General features: G+C 33.7%; 2 protein-coding genes across 2 annotated transcripts; both read left to right on the top strand.

Annotated features, from left to right (window-relative positions):
* The first annotated feature begins 441 nt into the window (after nt 1–441).
* Nucleotides 442–2,560, top strand: LOC106122028 (catalase-like). The gene is made up of 2 exons (XM_013317877.1): nt 442–593; nt 1,025–2,560. The coding sequence occupies exons 1-2, from the start codon at nt 450–452 to the stop codon at nt 2,498–2,500; spliced, it is 1,620 nt and encodes a 539-aa protein (XP_013173331.1). The 5' UTR covers nt 442–449; the 3' UTR covers nt 2,501–2,560.
* Nucleotides 2,561–3,850: 1,290 nt separating this feature from the next.
* Nucleotides 3,851–5,707, top strand: LOC106121848 (catalase-like). The gene is made up of 2 exons (XM_013317675.1): nt 3,851–3,997; nt 4,190–5,707. The coding sequence occupies exons 1-2, from the start codon at nt 3,851–3,853 to the stop codon at nt 5,705–5,707; spliced, it is 1,665 nt and encodes a 554-aa protein (XP_013173129.1).
* The last annotated feature ends 13,278 nt before the right edge of the window (nt 5,708–18,985 follow it).

Genomic DNA, 18,985 nt, shown 5'->3' with positions numbered 1-18,985 from the left:
GTGTGAAGTCAACCAACCCGCACTTGGCCAGCGTGGTTGACGATGGCCTAATCACCCTTAACTTAGGGTAGGCTCCGAGCCCCTCGGTGGGGACGTATAGTGACCTGATGATGATGATGATGATGACTTTATAATATAAAAAATTACATAATACAAAAACAAATTAGAAATTCATTTGTTTGTTTGAACTGCATACAAATCTAAGAATATATTTGGAAACCTACTTTTTACTTATCCATCAGGGCGTAGTTTTAGTAGTTTTTTCAACGCACGTACGAGCATCATTTAATCAGTAAATACCTCCGGCATTGGGAATATGCAAAATTGTTAATTCAGATAAAAAAACTGCTGATTTCTAACTTGATAGATTGCTTTTAAATCAGCTATTTAATTATTGTATATTTCAGAATAAAGTTTATTCCGGTCCTGACTACACACAAGTGCACAAGATGGAGAGAACTGTTGTGTTTCTTTTGTTTATTGTCATTGTAAATCAACATGTTTTCTGTGAATATGTGTTCAGATCTTTACTGTACGAGAACAGAACTGATCCAGCTACTCGTCAACTCTACGAATTTAGGAAAGACCATCCGGTAAGATCCTTATTTTTCTTTTATTCACCATATTTTCTCATCATCTTCACTGTCTTTTAATTTACAACCACTTTCAAAAGCTTTAAGTAATGGTAAAACTACCTATTGCCTGCGACTTCGTCCGCGAGCCATAACAAAACTTTATAAGTACTCCGTGTTCGTCTAGATTATGTTCTACATTTTTGCCAAATTTCATCAAGATCCGTTGAGCCGTTCTGGAGATACCTTTTAACAAAAATCCATCTATCCATCCATTCGACTAAACTTTCTTATTTATAATATTAGTAAGATGATCATTTTAATTTACTTATCAACTATCTCATTTTTGAAGCATAGGACAAGCGGAATGTGACTTGTTGTTTCTTTAAATTAAGGGAGTACAGTAGACTTAATTTAAATTAAAAAATTCATATTTTATTTACAACTTTCAGAAACCAATCGGCCTGTTAACAATTAGTTCAGGTGAGCCCGTGGACGTTCGAAAGACGATCACATTGAACACTGATATTTTTGACAATACATATTTCGTCGACTCTTTATTACATCTAGACTCTGAAGTTATACCAGAGAGAGTCGTTCATGCTAAAGGTACAGCAGCTTGGGGATATTTCGAAGTAACAAATGATGTATCCAAATATACTAAAGCTGATGTTTTTAATGGAATTGGAAAGAAAACACCCATCGTAGGAAGATTTTCAAGCGTCGCTCAAAACAAAGGAGGTAATGATCTCGCAAGAGAGGCAAAAGGATTGGCGATAAAATTTTATACTCGAGAAGGTAACCTTGATTACCTATGTTTAAATTTTCCAGTTTTCTCTTTAAAAGATCCAGAATATTTTAAATCTTTCGCACATATTTTGAAAAGAAATCCTCAAACTAATTTAGTAGATAATACTGCTAGGATAGACTTTTTCTCTTTAAGACCTGAAACTTTACATAATGTTCTGTGGCTATTATCCGATTACGGAATACCTAATGGCTATCGAAAAATGGATGCCTTCGCAATTCACACATATGAAATAAACAATAGAAATGGTGAAAGATACTTTGTCAAATTTAATTTTAGAACTCAACAAGGCATAGAAAATTTGCCATCCGACGAAGCAATTCGAATAAGCGGAATGGATCCGGATTATTACAATAGAGATTTATACAATGCGATTGAAAAAAATGATTATCCAGTTTGGAAATTCGAGATGGACGTTTTAAACTTTACAGATATTCTAAATTTAAATTACAATCCTTTTGATGTAACAGTTTTGTGGAAAAAGGGAACATATCATACAGTAGAGATTGGGAGAATCATTTTCAATAGAAATCCGGACAATATGTACAGAGTATCGGAACTAAGTGCATTTAATCCTGCAAACTTAGTTCCCGGTATACCTGGCCCCATTGATGAATTATTTAAATCACGCCGACTATCATACGGCGATACACAAAAACATCGTTTAGGTGCAAATTATAACAGAATAGAAGTAAATCATCCAACATACGTTAAGGTTTACAATCGTGACGGTGAACCTCCTGTTGAAGATAATATGAAAAACGCTCCTAATTACTATCCAAATTCATTCAGTGGACCTATTCCATATGTTGATGCAAGTAAACCTAAGAATAAACTTTCATTGTTAGAGAGTCAGACAGCAGATTTCCAGGAAGCGGCATATTTCTATAACCACGTGTTAGACAACGATGACCAAAGGACTAGATTAGCAAATAACACAGTGCAATTACTTTTGCAAAACCCACCGTTCCTGCAACAGAGATGGATTAATTTGTATTACATGATTGATTATCATTTAGGAGATGAAACTGCCTCACTTTTGTATAGAGCATTAAAATATACTAATACAACTATTGTACCGAGGAAGATATTGAGAGTTCCAAGAGATAAATGTTACTAAATATTTGCAAGAGAAGAGAAATTAATAAAGAGAAATGAGAAATGAAGCGCACAAACAAAACTGAAGAAGAGAAAGCTTCGACTATTACCTAACTATGTATCTTAAGTTAATTAAAAATGTATTTCCTTTACAAAATATAAAGAAATTGAATAAAACCTTTTTTGATATTTTAAAAGGCTTTATTGATTAAGTCAGACCAATATTCGCTTCGTCTTGAATATACTCCGTTATGATGCATCGATATGAATAATTCATCATCATCATCATCAGCCCACTATACGTCCCCACCGAGAGGCTCAGAGCCTACCCTAAGTTAAGGGTGATAAGGTCATAGTCAACCACGCTGGCCAAGTGCGGGTTGGTTGACTTCACACATATCTTTGAATTTCTTCTCAGATATGTGCAGGGTGCATCACGATGTTTTCCTTCACCGTAAGAACGTCGGATAAATGTACATATTTAAATCGGAAATCGAAAAACACATTGGTACATGGCGGGATTTGAACCCGGGACCTGCAGATTGCAAGTCAAGTGCTTGACCACTGAGCCACCGATGCTCACAATAATGAATATGAATTATTAGTTGAATTTAATTAACAACATGTAATTGACTTAAATTATCCAAGGCAACAGTCCGGTTAAATATCTAATTAATTACTTTCGTAATTATTCTAGGAATATTAAGGATGTATTATAATTATTTTAATTAATTTCTGTACAAGCATTGAAAAAGCAGCAGAAAACTAACAAACATCAATAAAAAATTACGTAAATTTGCGACATAAACGTTTGTATGTTTTGATTGGGTTGGCTTAGAAGTTTTATTTTTTCACAGCACCTAGCGACCGCAGACCAGAACATTTGATATAAATTCCAGATTGATACCTTCACGCGTTTTAGAAAAAAAGGGTCTTGACTGACGGACGGACGGACAACAAAGTGGTCCTATAAGGGTTCCTTTTTTTCCTATGAGGTACAGAATCCTAAAAAAGAAGCAAACACAATAAACCTATTTTGTGACATGGTATTAGAGTATAGCATTCATCCTTAATTCTGGAGTCACTTTTATTTTCACATAACTTGAAAGAATCACTGTTACCTTTAAAATAATCAAGTTCTAGTGTACCTTTTCCTTTCCATAGATCTTCCATAATTCTTATTTGAGTTTTGCTTACTTCTTGCTAAGGATAACACTACTCTGCAGTAACAACACTTATTAACAAATGAAGTGTTAATACTTGTAAAGTACTACGCAATTATACATTTCCGATATTTAGAATTAAAGGTCTAATTATAAAAAATTACAATCCTTTAAAATGAAACGCATCGAACCGAAATAGCCAATTCAAGATGGACGGACTAGTTGTAAGGTTAATTTTGGTTTATTTTGTATATCAATATGTAAGCTGTAGTGAGATTGAATTTATTTCTTATCAGTATGAAAATAGAACAGATCCTGCAACACGACAGTTATATGAATTCAGAAAATATCACCCGGTACGTAATTTTGATTTTCTTTTCCTTTATTCTTGATGTTATTGCGGACTTTAATTTATTCAATCATCGCAAACAAATCATCGCAAACTTTTTTGTAGTAGTCATAGGTGTTCCCGCTGCTCGTTTGCCTTCTGTTATAAAAAAAAAACAATCAGTAACTATTTAAATATACAACATACTTTCCTATTTCAGAAGCCAATTGGCCTCATGACCACAAGTTTTGGACGGCCGGTTGAAATAAGAGACACTAATGCATTGAACACTGATTTATTCTCCAATTCTTATTTAACTGATTCCTCCATCCATACGAATGATGAAAGAATACCAGAAAGAATAGTACATGCAAAAGGTACAGCTGCCCTCGGCTACTTTGAAGTCACTAACGATGTATCTAAGTATACTAAAGCCGATGTTTTCAATGGAATAGGAAAGAAAACTCCAATTATTGGAAGATTTTCTACCGCAGTTCAATACAAAGGAGGAAATGATTTGGCAAGAGAAACCAAAGCTTTGGCTGTAAAATTTTATACCAAAGAAGGAAATTTAGACTTTCTTTGTTTAAATCAACCTATTTATTTTTATAAAGATCCAATACTATTCTCGCATTTGGGTCACGCGTTGAAGAAAAATCCGAAAACATTTTTATTTGATCACACCGCAGAAATAGATCTTATTAGTCTACGACCGGAGTTGCTACCTGCGTATTTATGGTCATTTTCTGATTACGGAATTCCTAATGGCTATAGAAAAATGGACGTTTTTCCAATACATACGTATGAAATACATAACAAACACGGTGAAAGATATTTTGTTAAGTTTAATTTAAGAAGTGAACAAGGCTTAGAAGTGTTGACAACTGAAGAAGCAATTGCTGTTGGAGCTCGAGATCCGGATTATTTTAGTAGAGATATATATAATTCTATTGAAGAAAAGAAATTCCCTTCATGGAAGTTAGAAATGGATGTTATATCTTTTAAAGACTTACCTAAAGTACCCTATAATATATTCCAAGTGAATAGATTTTGGAGAAAGGGTACTTATAAGACAGTGCAGATTGGTCGACTGGTATTCAATAGGAATCCTGACAACATGTTCCATACCGCCGAACAATCTGCATTCAACCCTGCAAACTTAGTTCCCGGTATCCCAGGGCCGGTAGACTATATATTCAAAACTCGAAGATTTGTGTACCCCGATGCTCAAAAATATCGATTAGGTGTAAATCACAATAAGATAGAAGTAAATTGTCCTTTATATCAAAAAGATTATAATCGTGATGGTGTTCCACCTTTAAAAGATAATATGAGAGATGTACCAAATTATTATCCTGATTCATTCAGTGGGCCAATATCGTACGTAGATGCAGCACGACCGGGGGAAAAAATTGTCGTATATGAAAGCAATGCTATTGATTTGGCAGAAGCGGCATACGTTTATAATGAAATTCTACGAAACGACACACAAAGAGATAGACTCGCAGCAAACGCAGCTAGGTTAGCTTTACCAGCACCACCTTTACTACAAAGAAGGTTTATTGAACTGTTATATTTAACTGATAAAGATTTAGGTGATCGAGTTTATATGGCACTCAAAAGAGCGTTGCAAGCTCAACCACCGCCATCCCCCGTAGGTTTGACCATTGAAAGAGAAGTATGTTCCAATTCTGTAAACGAAAACACTGTCAAAGATGATTATTATGAAAGAAAATAATAATAAAATATTTATGATGGTAACCACTGTTATTATTTTATAACCGACGTTTAAAAATCTAAATATAAAACAAGGTAATCGAAGATAAAGAAATCACCGGTTAAAGGTTCATCAATCTTCACATGCATATTGTGTACATTAAATATTGGATAAATCCCCAAACGTTGCATGAACTGCGTCTTTACAGAAATTACATTAATAAAATTGTTCCTGTTAAATAAATCTGTGTTAATTATCGCTGTTTACCGGAAAATTTAAATCATAATTAATGATATTTTTGTTGTTAAAAGAAGCATGCGAGCAATTTTCCGCCCATTTCCAGGTTGTTAGTAATTAAAGTCAATAATCGCTGCAAGAACCATATATTCTTTAAATAATAATTAGATGTAATAGATTGTTAGATACCTATTATAAAGCAACGGAAGCAGTTTAGATAAGAGTTTACATTCCTTTACACAAAACAGAACTCAGGGGTGAGACAAAATGCATTCGCTTTAAAGCGATTCCATAGCGAACTTCAAAAATGTATGTAACTGACGCGCGACAATTGACTTATCGAAAGTTATTGCCAGTTCCATACAAATTGGAACTTCTTTATGGAATCGGTTCAGAACGAATTCACTTTGTCTAACCAACCAGCTGTATCACAAAGGTAAAGGACAGTAAGAATAAAGAGAATGTACTATACGTAAATGTAAGTATTTTTTCTGTGCGTACTACTACACTTAATTTTTTAACGATCGTCTTTTATTTGTTTGTCGTCTCCTTTTTATATATATTCTTTCTCTGTCTACACAAATAATGAAACTTGCCACTTGAGTAGCAGTATACATACGTCACAGGATTCGTTCTATTTTTCCATAAAAAAATCTTACTTTACAGATATATCAGACACTTAATTATCAGGAATTTAATATGCAAATAAATATTAATAAAACATTAATTAAACATCTCTATATTTGAGTTGTTGCAGTAAAGAAAATTTTCCAATTTTTGAATCCTATAATCCGTTCTATAACTGTCGAGTCATTTATCCGAAGCGTTCAGAAAAACGTACTAAAATGTACAAGATAAATTTCAATATGAAAAGAATTCGTGAAACGTAAAGGGTAGCAACGTCGAGGGAAAACGTAATGAAATCGAGTTTCGAAATGTAAGCTTTCGCAATGAAAGCTTTTTATAGGTTTGTTACGATTTCGTAACGTCGCCCGCTTAAGGTTTCACAAATTATGATCGTCATTTAAAGCGATAATACGTTGTTTCTTTTTTTAGAATATGCCAGCAAGTTAAATTACAATTTTTATTTGTTTTGAAAGTTATGTAACATCTTTCTCTACGTTTTTTAGGGTGCTGTACCTCATAGGAAAAAAACGAAACTCTTATAGGATCACTTTGTTGTCCGTCCGTCTGTCAAGGCCCTTTTTCTCAAAAATGCGTGAAGGTATCAAGCTGGAATTTAATTATCCTTCCGTTGTAAATCAATTTTGTTACTGGTTGCCTTTTGCCCTATTTTATACTTACACTACACCACTAAGAATTAAAAGAAATTACTTCATTCATTCAAAGATTAATCGTTTTCTAAAAAAGATAGCATCATTAACTATCCCTTTGCTCAATAAAAAAATAGGCGTGCTCTAAGAGTCTGTACAAAGAGTTTTGTCAGAATATTTTATCGCATTCAAACACAGCGGTTGTAGAAAATTATAAAACAAACCATTTAATAAGCTACCTAAGTATCAACTTAATACGACGCAAAGTAAAACCCAAGCTTTGTCATTAAAGGGAGAAATATATCGCAGCGGACATTGAACTTTACTGCTAACACAATAAGGCTTAATTTATTGAAATTTGTTGGAATAGCTATATGTTGTTAAGACTTCTTATCAGTTTTCTCGATTGGCTTCGGAGGCTTTTGTTCTTTAAAATTAATGTTCGGTAGAAAAAGCTTATAAATGTTGTATTAGACTTTATATAATTTTAATTTAACAAGGATATAGGGTGTTCCATAACCTAGCAACTTCCAATAACTTCTACAAGAAGAAAAAAAAATAAAATTCAAAATTAGAATAATGATGGGATATTGCGTTAGTTGTCTATAATATTATTTTTCGCTGCCTCTTGTCGAGAGCGTCGACTTTCTTCGATCCCTCCTTGTGAATAAACAATGACAATTGATGGTCGCTGTTCTAGCGTGATCTATGGTCTATTGGCACAGACTTGCTATTTCGCAAATTGAACTTGAAAAAATAAAATCTCTGTCGTCTGCGCGCTATGCTATCATATAGATAAATGTTTGTTTCTTATCGAAAAATATTACAGCTGTTTCGCTTAATGCGATGAGTTTTAAAAAAATTAAAATAAAAAACAAATAAAAATTTACTGTTAAAAAACAAAGTAATTTATTTAACACAAGATAACGGAGAGAAAGTAAGGAGAAAAAAGGATGTAGGATTTCAAATGTTTTATCTCATTTTGTTTTAAAATAATTTAAAGTCAATGAATTAAAATTAGTAAAAAGCGAAAAGAATAACACGAATATTTCTCATGGTGGGCATATTTGTTCTTTGAGCGTGTTTATAGCACCCTCTCGTTGTTCGCCTGGCGCTGTGAGTCCAATGACTTTATTTTCTATGTTTATAAAAATGGTTACATTTTTATATTGGGCATATTATCCTCATGTCTACACAAAGAGGAAGACATTTGTTAGACGAGATTTAAAGGTTAATTTAGTTGTTTAGTGTGACGTCATATCGTAATGGCGTCGGACACATAAATCCCTAAACCGTACGACCGGCATAATTCACGGGCAGGCGAAACTGTAGGTCCACAAACGTTTTACGAGTAGCTAACCTAGGTAACATAATATTTTAATCAATCTTCGTCACATCAGCGAATTAAAATAATACGTCATACTTGTACAATGCAGCGAGAAACAGGAACCTATGACGTCACAAAGCCTTACATAGTTATCAAAAATAGAAAAGCTTACTAATATCTAACTCTTATTAAAATTACAAATGCGAAAGCTTGGATGAACGGCTGGATGGATGATTGTTAGAAGTGTCATCGGATCGACTCAATGGATCGTGATGTAATTTGGCACAGATGTAGAACATATTCTGTAAGAACACATAGGCTACTTATTGTTTTCTTAAACCCGCGCGGACTGAGTAACGGTCAACAGCCAGTATAACTTCGACTCTGTACAGGAATATTATCATCAGCTGAACTGCTTCCAAGTATCTCCCAATACTTCGACAGACTGCAAAATATTGTTAAGTGCTTACATATTTTAAGTTTCAAAACTAATAAGTAACTAGATTCAGTAGCATACTTAACAAACTTACAAAATCATAGTCGGCTTGTTACATATGCGAGAGTTTGTTGAACAACAGGCGAATTCGTGAAAGCAAACATCTAATCAAATCACGTCGGTGTCCCATCTATGTAACCTTGCTTGTCCTACCCTGACCTTACAGGCAACTAAAATATAGTGGATATTGATTGCTCAAACATTAATACAAAAACATGTCATTATACGTTTTTTTTAATTAAATAAGATAACATTAATTTTTAGGAGATAGAAACCTATATGATAACGAAATGGTGAAAATTTAGTATACTATTTATAAACAAGACGACAAAATGTTTTTTTTTTATTCCAATTCATTATGTTTCAAACCTTAATTTACTTATTTACCATCTTTCATACAATATACCATCAATCTGTATTAATTCCTTTATACGTATATTAAAAAAAACACTATTATATATTTATATATCACAAAAGTACAGAAATCTCATTTCAATCTTTCAATGTAGAATAACAAAGACACAATTACTTAACTTATTCAAGAAAACAAAGGAAAGTGTCGCCGTGGACATTTCCCTTGCTTCAAATGTTTTTACTTTGCGTTCAATCTAATTTACTGAGTTACTTTATTCGATGTTTTCGACCTCAGTAAATTTCCTTAAGATTAGAATCATCATCATCAGCTCACTATACGTCCCCACTGAAATGCTCGGAGCCTACCCTAAGTTAAGGGTGATTAGGCCATAGTCAACCACGCTGGCCAAGTGCGGGTTGGTTGACTTCACACATATCATTGAATTTCTTCTCAGATATGTGCAGGTTGCATCACGATGTTTTCCTTCACCGTAAGAACGTCGGATAAATGTACATATGTAAATCGAAAATCGAAAAACACATTGGTACATGGCGGGATTCGAACCCAGGACCTGCAGATTGCAAGCCAAGTACTTGACCACTGAGCTACCGACGCTCGTAAGATTAGAATAGAATAGATTTAACTACACTATTGCTGCTATTAAAGTCTAGCTAAACGAAGATTTATGATAGTCTAGATAGAATATTGGATATTGTTGTAATAACTGTCTTGTTAAAGACAATGAGAGGAAGGAAGACATGTTTTATACAGAGATTTTAGTCTCAGAAACCCTTGGTAAAATATAATCATACTAGTATTATAAATGCGAATGTTTAATAGATGAATGGATGTCAAATATCCAGGTATCTCCAAAACGGCTCAACGGATCTTAACGATATTTAGTCTTATAACATAGTCTAGAAGAACACATAGGATATTAATTATGTGCTTTTAATTCCGCGCGCACAGAGTCGTGGACGACAGCTAGTCTCTTTATAAATAGAAGTAGCGTGAAACTCAGTCCTAGTTGGACTATCGATCATGCATAGTACGGCCCGAGGGAGTGCTCTAAATGTTAATTGAGTCAGATAATGATTGGCCGCAAGCGTGATCTGTTACCCAATCTAATCCAGATCGTAAAAATAAACGACTCTCCGGGTTTCTATTAAAGGAAATATTGGAGGCCACGCTACTCTGGTAATAAACATCGATTATTTCGAACACGGATAGAATGAGATTTAATTTGTTATAGTTATAAATATGCATTCGTTTTTCAATAGTTTTGACTTTAGGACTTGACTACTCGTTATACTCGTAAAAATAGTTTCTAATCTTACTAATATTATGAATGCGAATGTTTGGATGGATGGATCGATGTGTGATTGAAGCTATTCCCAGAACGAATGCATAAATCGCGATGTAATTTGGCACAGATGTAGAACATAGTCTACAAGAACAGATAAGCTACTAATTAAGTTTTTTTATTCTGTGCAGACGTATTCGCGGGCGACAGCTTGTTCTGCATAAGGGAAATAATTTCTTAACATGTTTTCTCCAAATTTCTACCTATTTCAATGCTAGTTCCTGAGTCTTATATTACGTATATTCAAACGTCTATACAAAATCCTTTATAAGCAATTATTTTTGCAACATTTATTTCAATTTTTACATACATACTTAATACATTCTTCAGATCGTAAGACATCTTAGAAGAGTTCGTTTTGACTTAATGATGCTTGAGAAAAAGGCCCTTTGAGATTGTATCCTTTGCTTTTAATCGCATCATGTTGTCAATAGCAACGATTTTAATACGATATTAACGAATGTTTACTGAATTTAATATACAGAAATGTTACCAGCATTTACAATCTACATTTAGTCATTCCCTTAGTAGTAATTTAACGACAAAGTATGACAAAAGTAGTCAACATATTATATGCAGCCCAAATCCTCAATTATGTCAGCTATTATATAGCTGTCGCCGGCGACTTTGTCCGCGCGGAATTAAAAAAAAACATAAGTAGTAAGTAGTAACCTATGTAATCTTCTAGGCTATGATCTACATCCATGTCAAATTTTAGCGCGATCTATGCGACCGTTCTGGAGATTACTTCTAATAACATCCATTCAACCATCTATCCAATTATTCGCATTTATGTAACTTTTTTCAATTATTTGAAAATTGCGTAGCTTTTAATACTGTACAAGTAAAACGCAAAAATGAGAGAAACCTTGACATTTTTACCCAACATAAAACTGTGTTACAGTTAAAGAAAAATTCCATTCAAAGTTTGCAAGTCGAGAAAAACGTGACGTCTATTTCCTTCCATAATGAAGAAACGTGGATCATAAAGCCGAAATTATCAAGTTGAGAAATTCTTTCTGAATATAAATGCATTAATATCCCTTTTAGAGACCAAAATAAAGAACGTTTCAATTATATTTGTGTTACATAACAATTAATAATCTTCAATATGTATTATATAAAAGTAGGTATACAATTATTATTATAATTTTGATTTTTTGTCGTTACAATCATAAACTAAATACAGGAATATATTTAGGGTGATCCCAGTTTTTATTTAACATATTTTTTGATTGTATCTCATTTTTTCCAATTGTTTTTTTAATGGGGACCGATTTAATTTCGAACTAATAAAAATCATCCTATATTTCAAATTCTGTTTTGTTAGATTTTTCGTATTTATTCTTAACTAGAAAAGTTACTGAAAGTTAGTATATTGATGATTTTTATACACAAGAAATAAAAACGAAGTAAAAAAAGAATTTTAATCAATCTGCGAAAGTGTTCTAGAATTTTCTATCGGAACTAAGCTATGCAGATTACTCTACGTCGGGGAAAATTTCAATATCTTTTCTTAAATGCGATCTCTTTTTAAACCTTTTCAATTTAAATTACTTTGGTTAAATGCCAGAGAAATTGAATTTTTTAGTTAATTTAAGCTTATTCAAAAACTAGCTATTGCCCGCGATTCCGTCCGGAATTAAAAAACTTGCTTAATAGCATCTGTGTTCTTCCAGGATATGTTCTATATCTGTGCCAAATTTCATCAAGATCTGTTCAGCTGGTCCGGCTTTAAATCGTAATAAACATTAATCCAAACATTTGCATTTATAATATTAGTAAGATAACAAATATGGTAACGCATTGTCGAAAATAACAAACGTACGTTCACTTCAAACTAATATGTGAAAATTTTTAATAGCCACGATTTTTTTATTCATTATGTTCGGTAAAAGTAATAAAAATTTACGTCATTAATTGCAAGATAATAATGCGATACGTTTCAAAGGGAATATTTTAAACGAAACGAAATTGAATTCAAGCCAAACGTTTGGCGATAATGACGCGCGAAACAAGACAGTCGACAGACAATGGAAAATTACCCAACGTATCATTGATCGCTTATTACCCGCACATCTGCTAAATTGCTCCCATACAATAAAACTATGAATTGCCTTGTAGTAAATTGGTTATTTGTAGGCAATTTATAAGTTTTATCTCTATTTTATTCAGTTTATTATCTTGTAATCTCAAATAACTTAATACTTATAGAGGCGTATAACGTGAACTTTACTGCCTATTTCCACATGTGGGTTAGTCGCGCGACTCCGATGCACGGCCTTCATCTTATTAAAATTGCGAATGTTAGTTAAAAAGTATTTACATAATAGCTCAACGGATCACGATGAAATTTGGCATAGATGTAGAACATAGTCTAAAGTAACACATAGGCTACCATTTAAGTTTTTTTTTATTTCCTTGTGGATGGAGTTGCAGGTGACCGCAAGTCTCAAATAACTTAATACTAACATAGGAGTATGTAAACCTTTTTGCCTATTTCCATTTGAGGGTTAGTCGCGAGACTCTAACCACGAGCGGCCTTTATTAACGTAATAGCGCCATGGGAAATACGACACGTGATTTCAAAAAGGCGTCTCCGCGTTTGTGCGGCTAAATGCTAAGTGGAAATAGACACTAAATGGCAATTGAATCGAAAAACCATAGGTTAGAATCTAATAATGTCTACATGTCTTAACAAATTACAATTGTAAGTTTTTAAAATTACTACGTACTCGTATGTTAAGAATTTTAACGTATTCTTTAAAAATATATAAGTTTAGATAAATAAAAGTTCGTTTATGGCGTGGTTTGTAATGAACTGGCTTGTGACATATAAAAACCTTCGCATGCCACAGAAAATGGTAGTTAATTCGATCACTTGTTAAGCAATGTTACTGATAAGATCTTCAAGTGAACTAAGAATTTTATTTTAATAAGCCAGTTGGAAAATAGAACTATGTGGTCCAAGGCCTGGTGTGCAGTACTGTTTACGTGTTTTTGAGGCTCTAAGTATAAATAGAAGTTAATTAATATTTATAATTGGGAAATTAACTAGAAATAGACATTCCTTTCTTTTAATCTGAATTAGGAACTGGAAAAATTAAAGGAATAGTTCCCTCCCATAGTAAAAATATTTTTGTCGCAATAATATTTGCATTCTGTCGATAGTTAAACAAAGTTAAATTTCATGAAAATTACTTCTGTCTTTGTCTAACTCACTTAAAACAGTGATTTAAGAAAAAAAATAACGTAATTTTTTTTAGCTCAGTAATCTTCAAGTTGTTGCAGTGTTGTTCTTACTAATATTATAAATGCGAATGTTTAGATGGAAAAATGGATGGATGTTAGTTGGAAATTATCTCCAAAACTCCTGAACAAATCACGATTAACTTTGGCACAGATATAGAGCAATCTACAAGAACACATAAGCTAGTTAGTAAATTCTTTTATAAATCGAACGAAGTCACGTGCGCCTGCTTGTATGATACATATTGTTGACATTTTCAATACATCGGTTCACTTTACGTAAATAACTTTTTCGTACTCAAATACATTGAATTGGATGCCGTGTTGACGCACTCCCTTTCATCGTATCTTTCCAATTTAAACGAACTCCCCATCCAATACACACAGAGTATCGTTGAACGAAATTGACATTTTCCGATGAAAAGAGGCATTTAAGTGATATGGGTATAGGAAACTGTTCTGTTATTACGTCTATACGAAACACCAAATAGATTCTTATACAAATATTCGCATTTTCCTTTTTGCAATAAATCTTATATGTAATTTAATGCTGGCTCATAGAGTTCACAAGACCTACATCAAAACGATATTCTATCTATTATCTATGAATACTTATTAGAAACTTTGTATTTTTATATGTAACGAATAAACTCAAAAACTACTTGATGGATTTCAAAAAATCTTTTGTCATTAGGAAACTACATCATCTTTCTTTTATATCATAAGGTGACAAACGTGCGAGCGGTCAACTGAAATCGCTAAAATAGCGAAGTGACCGTTGCCCATTGACATACGCAATTGCATATGCCTTTAATCGACGGAGGAAAGGATGCACGGAAAGAAAATATGTTCCGTTCAGTGGAATATCCATTTCCACTTCTCATCCTTTCCTTATGAGAAAAAGGGTGGGAAGGGGAAGAGGACTAAAATTAGGCCTGTCGGACGCAGACTTATCAGACGAAACGCGTAATTGCTTCCACTTCACGCCTGTCCTCTGTATGGTCGTGGTATTAGGGCGAACTGGCCACTTCGTGCGAAGATATTAAAGCGGTCTCTACCACTGTTAAAAATAACTGAGTAACAAACTGTTTTTATAATTATATTATTTATAATATTAGCAAGAATAAGAATTAAGCTTACTAGTATAAAATTTGACTGTAGTTTAATTCAATTATCACTTAAATTATTCAAACTTTCGTGAGACATTATACTAAACTGATATATAAACACGGCTAAACACTCACGTATATACGTCCGGTGGCGGCACCGACTAGTTTCGAGCCCATCGGAAGCCCACTCACCACTCATCCTGATGAAGGGCCCCCGATGGGCTCGAAACTAGTCGGTGCCGCCACCGGACGTATATACGTGAGTGTTTAGCCGTGTTATATATCAGTTCAATTACCTCTGTCTCTGATTCAAAGAATACTACATTACATCACAATGTATTTGCAGAAAGCATTTCATTTTGTCCCCGGAACTATTTCAAAGGTAATTCCATTTTCGTTGTGCAATTTACTTCGCTAAGAAAAGACGAAGGTTAAAGTTACTTAGTGGGAAAAAAAGTACTAACTTAAGAAACGAATCGAATGATTAAGTTAGAAAGTAAGTATATCTTACTAATATTATAAATGCGAAAGTTTAGATGGATGTTTGTTTGAAGGTATCTGCGGAACGACTCCACGGATTTTGATGATATTCGACACACATGTAGAAGATAGCCTGGAAGTACACATAGGATACTTTTTTTAATCACATTTTTTTGTGATTATTGTCCTTATCGGACATGTCAACATAGGTTACTTATTAAGTGTTTTTAATCGTGGAAGGAGTTACGGGCGACAGCTAATTTACATCTAAAATAGTTATTTAGTTATGTGACAATTTACTAATTAAACGCACATTCTATTTTAGGGTATCATTAAAAACGTTTTAATACAGTAACGCACGTCTCAGTTCTCTATAGAAAGGCTTCCTAATTTCCTTTGTTTAGTCGCAATATTATTACAAGCTGAAGGTTATGTTATATCGTCAGTGCTTCAGAGAAATGGGTCACCTTTACAATTCCTTTCTGTTAGGATTGTTTTTGATATATTATTGTACTGTTCCCTGTACTGTGGTTTCTTGTTTATCTTACTCACATTATTATTCTTATTAAAATTTAATTTTTGCTTGTATTCCTGCTGTTCAAATAAATGTACAGTCAAGGACATTTATTTCCTACCCATTACTGTAAAATGTTATTTCACAATGACAAAACATAATCTCAAATTTGGATCAACATACATTCTTTATGGCTTCCATGTTGATAGTTTTCTGTTTCGATGCTAAAGGGGAGTGAATTTAATTCTTTAACTACTTATTATTTTATTACGTAATACGACATATATAGACATATGACATGTTTTCTAAAAATATCCTGTGTAGCAACGGGTATTGCCGTGGAACACAAATTGACATAAAGGCGGCTTAATTAAATGTATTCGTGACAGTTTCAAATCAAAGTGACACACCGAATGATTTACAGTATGCCATTACCGTTTACTTCTAACATATTCTCGCTCTTTGACTTTTAAATGACTGGATCTGTCAAGTACACGTACATATTACCCAATGTATAATAGAAAAAAAATTAACAGTAAATTCTACATTGACTTGCTTCTGTGCTCGTTTTGTGTGGATACATTTTTGAATCCATATGACTAACAAAGCTGTAATAGACAATTTGATTTGCACATATGTGATTGTGGTTTTTACAACTTCCCGGAAAAAGTCGTTTATTAAGTACAATAACGTCGTAGCCTAGTCCATTTCTCTATAGTCAAGTACTAGCTGTTAGTTTGTAATGAACAAAAACAATTTAATACGTAACATTGAAATAAAACTTTAACTTGCATGTTTTAAGGTTCTTTTTGTAATGTTAGTAATATTTAATATAATCTAGTAAAGGCGTGTAAGTAATTAAACATTTATGTGATTGATTTTCACCTCTTGTACGAGTAAATTGCATTCTTTGAGTTATTTCTGCGGCCATTAGGTGTCCGCGCGCGTTATGAAATTCTTACACAACTTTATTGATTTAATTATTATATAACTCTTAGATTATTGTCACATTTAATTTATTATAAAGAAAAGTAACCGTAAACCACTTGAGAGATAAAGTTGTAAATGACCGTCTTACATGTTTATATTGTTATACGATTTTAACCCGTATGTGTAAAGGATAAGACGCATTATAGCGTTAGGTGTAGCACCAACTCCAATTAGAAGCTCTAAATCTTACGTGACCCACTTTGCAAACAGCTGACGACATTCTCTCACCTCATCGTTCTTATTAATATAGACTCACTTTTTAATACAACCCAAACCATTTACAACAACATGGAAGAGATCAGCCTAATTTAGTCCTCTTTCCCTTCCCACCCTTTTTCTTTTAAGGAAAGGATGGGAAGTGGAAGTGGACTTTCCGGATGAGAGTATGAATGGGAAGCGAAAATATATTCTTCCTCTCCTCCGTCGATTAAAGTTAGGCAACGGATATTCTTTTTTTTTTATATTATAATGTGGCAAACGAGCGAACGGTCACCTGAAATCGCTGAAATAGCGAAGCAACCGCTGCCCATAGACATACGCAATTGCATATGCGTTGCCTACCTTTAATCGACGGAGGAGAGGATGCACAGAAAGAAAATATTTTCCCTTCCTACGCATCCTCTCATCCGGAAAGTCCACTTCCACTTCCCATCCTTTCCTTATAAGAAAAAGTGTGGAAAGTGAAAGGGGACTAAATTAGGCCTCCGGGACGCACACTCATCAGACGAAACGCGGAATTGCTTCCACTTCACGCCTGTCTTCTGTGTGGTCGTGGTATTTCACCGGGCGAGCCGGGCCAATTCGTGCGAAGATGTTAAAGCGGACTCTACCACTGTTGAAATCAATTTTCATATATATTCAATTACGTAGGTCTATGGGCAACGGTCATTTCGCTATTTCAGCGATTTCAAGTAGCCGCTCGCTCGTTTGCCACTTTATGATATAAAAAAAGCTATATTTAGTTGTAATGAACGGACTAATACCAAAATTTCGTATGCAATGTAATCTGTCTGTCATTTCTTTTCCAAATTTAAATCCGTAGAGCTTCTTCAGCTCTATATCACAACTAATATCCATACATCCATCCATCCAAAATTTTGCATGTAACATTAGTAAGAAAAGAGCGTAAGGTTAGCGCGATGTGGGCATGTAAAGAGGGGGGAAGATTCGCATGTGACAAGGAGATTTTTAAGTAAAAGTGTGTAGGGGTATGGAATGGAAACCTGGTACGCAGACCCTACGTAAGTTGGACAAAGACAGGGAGATGGTGGGACATTGAAAAACTAGGGTTTTTGTTGACGTTACCGATACGTCGATAATAGGTGGCCAGTTACTCATTAGCTACCTTTATCTATAAAAAAATGCGCCTTTATATCTTTGTTATATACTTATGTATGTAATAATGCATCGTAATTATGATATAGGCCACTAGTTATCGCATGAACCGTTTCGCTAGAGCGAATACTACGCCCGGTTAGTTATCGCATCTGGCAATCGTGAAGGTTTACTCATGCGTTCTAGAACAAACGCAAGCCAATTCCTTATTCTTTAATATCTTATACTTTTAATAAATCACGAAGAATATCTTATTATTTTCGAAGAAAATTGGCAACTCTTTCATACTAATAATTTAAAAAGTTTTAAATATAGAAAAGGTAAAACAATTCTATAGACAATAACCAGAGACAATATATAACATTCTTGCCTAAAAAGGGGGAATACTTTTCCCAATTTTAGAAGACTGTCCTCAAATCGTGCTCTTATGACAGTAAGCAACGTCATGTAAATTTTAAAAATTAACTACTAACGATTAACTCACGTGTTTTTTGATTCTAAAGAAATGTTTCTCTCTTAACTAACGTCTCGCTTACGGAGATTATTCTCATGGACCGGACAATATCTCTC

The sequence above is a fragment of the Papilio xuthus genome, unplaced genomic scaffold (genome assembly GCF_000836235.2).
Source record: "Papilio xuthus unplaced genomic scaffold, Pxut_1.1 DF826933.1, whole genome shotgun sequence".
NCBI lineage: Eukaryota > Metazoa > Arthropoda > Insecta > Lepidoptera > Papilionidae > Papilio > Papilio xuthus.
Note: the sequence above shows the minus strand (reverse complement) of the source record. Positions and strands in the feature narration are given on the sequence as shown.

Excerpts from the sequence above, each read along its gene's own strand:
- LOC106122028 (XM_013317877.1), top strand. The coding sequence starts at position 450 with ATGGAGAGAACTGTTGTGTTTCTTTTGTTTATTGTCATTGTAAATCAA. Across the intron at positions 594-1,024 it reads AATTTAGGAAAGACCATCCG|AAACCAATCGGCCTGTTAAC; the intron begins GTAAGATCCTTA and ends TACAACTTTCAG.
- LOC106121848 (XM_013317675.1), top strand. The coding sequence starts at position 3,851 with ATGGACGGACTAGTTGTAAGGTTAATTTTGGTTTATTTTGTATATCAA. Across the intron at positions 3,998-4,189 it reads AATTCAGAAAATATCACCCG|AAGCCAATTGGCCTCATGAC; the intron begins GTACGTAATTTT and ends TTCCTATTTCAG.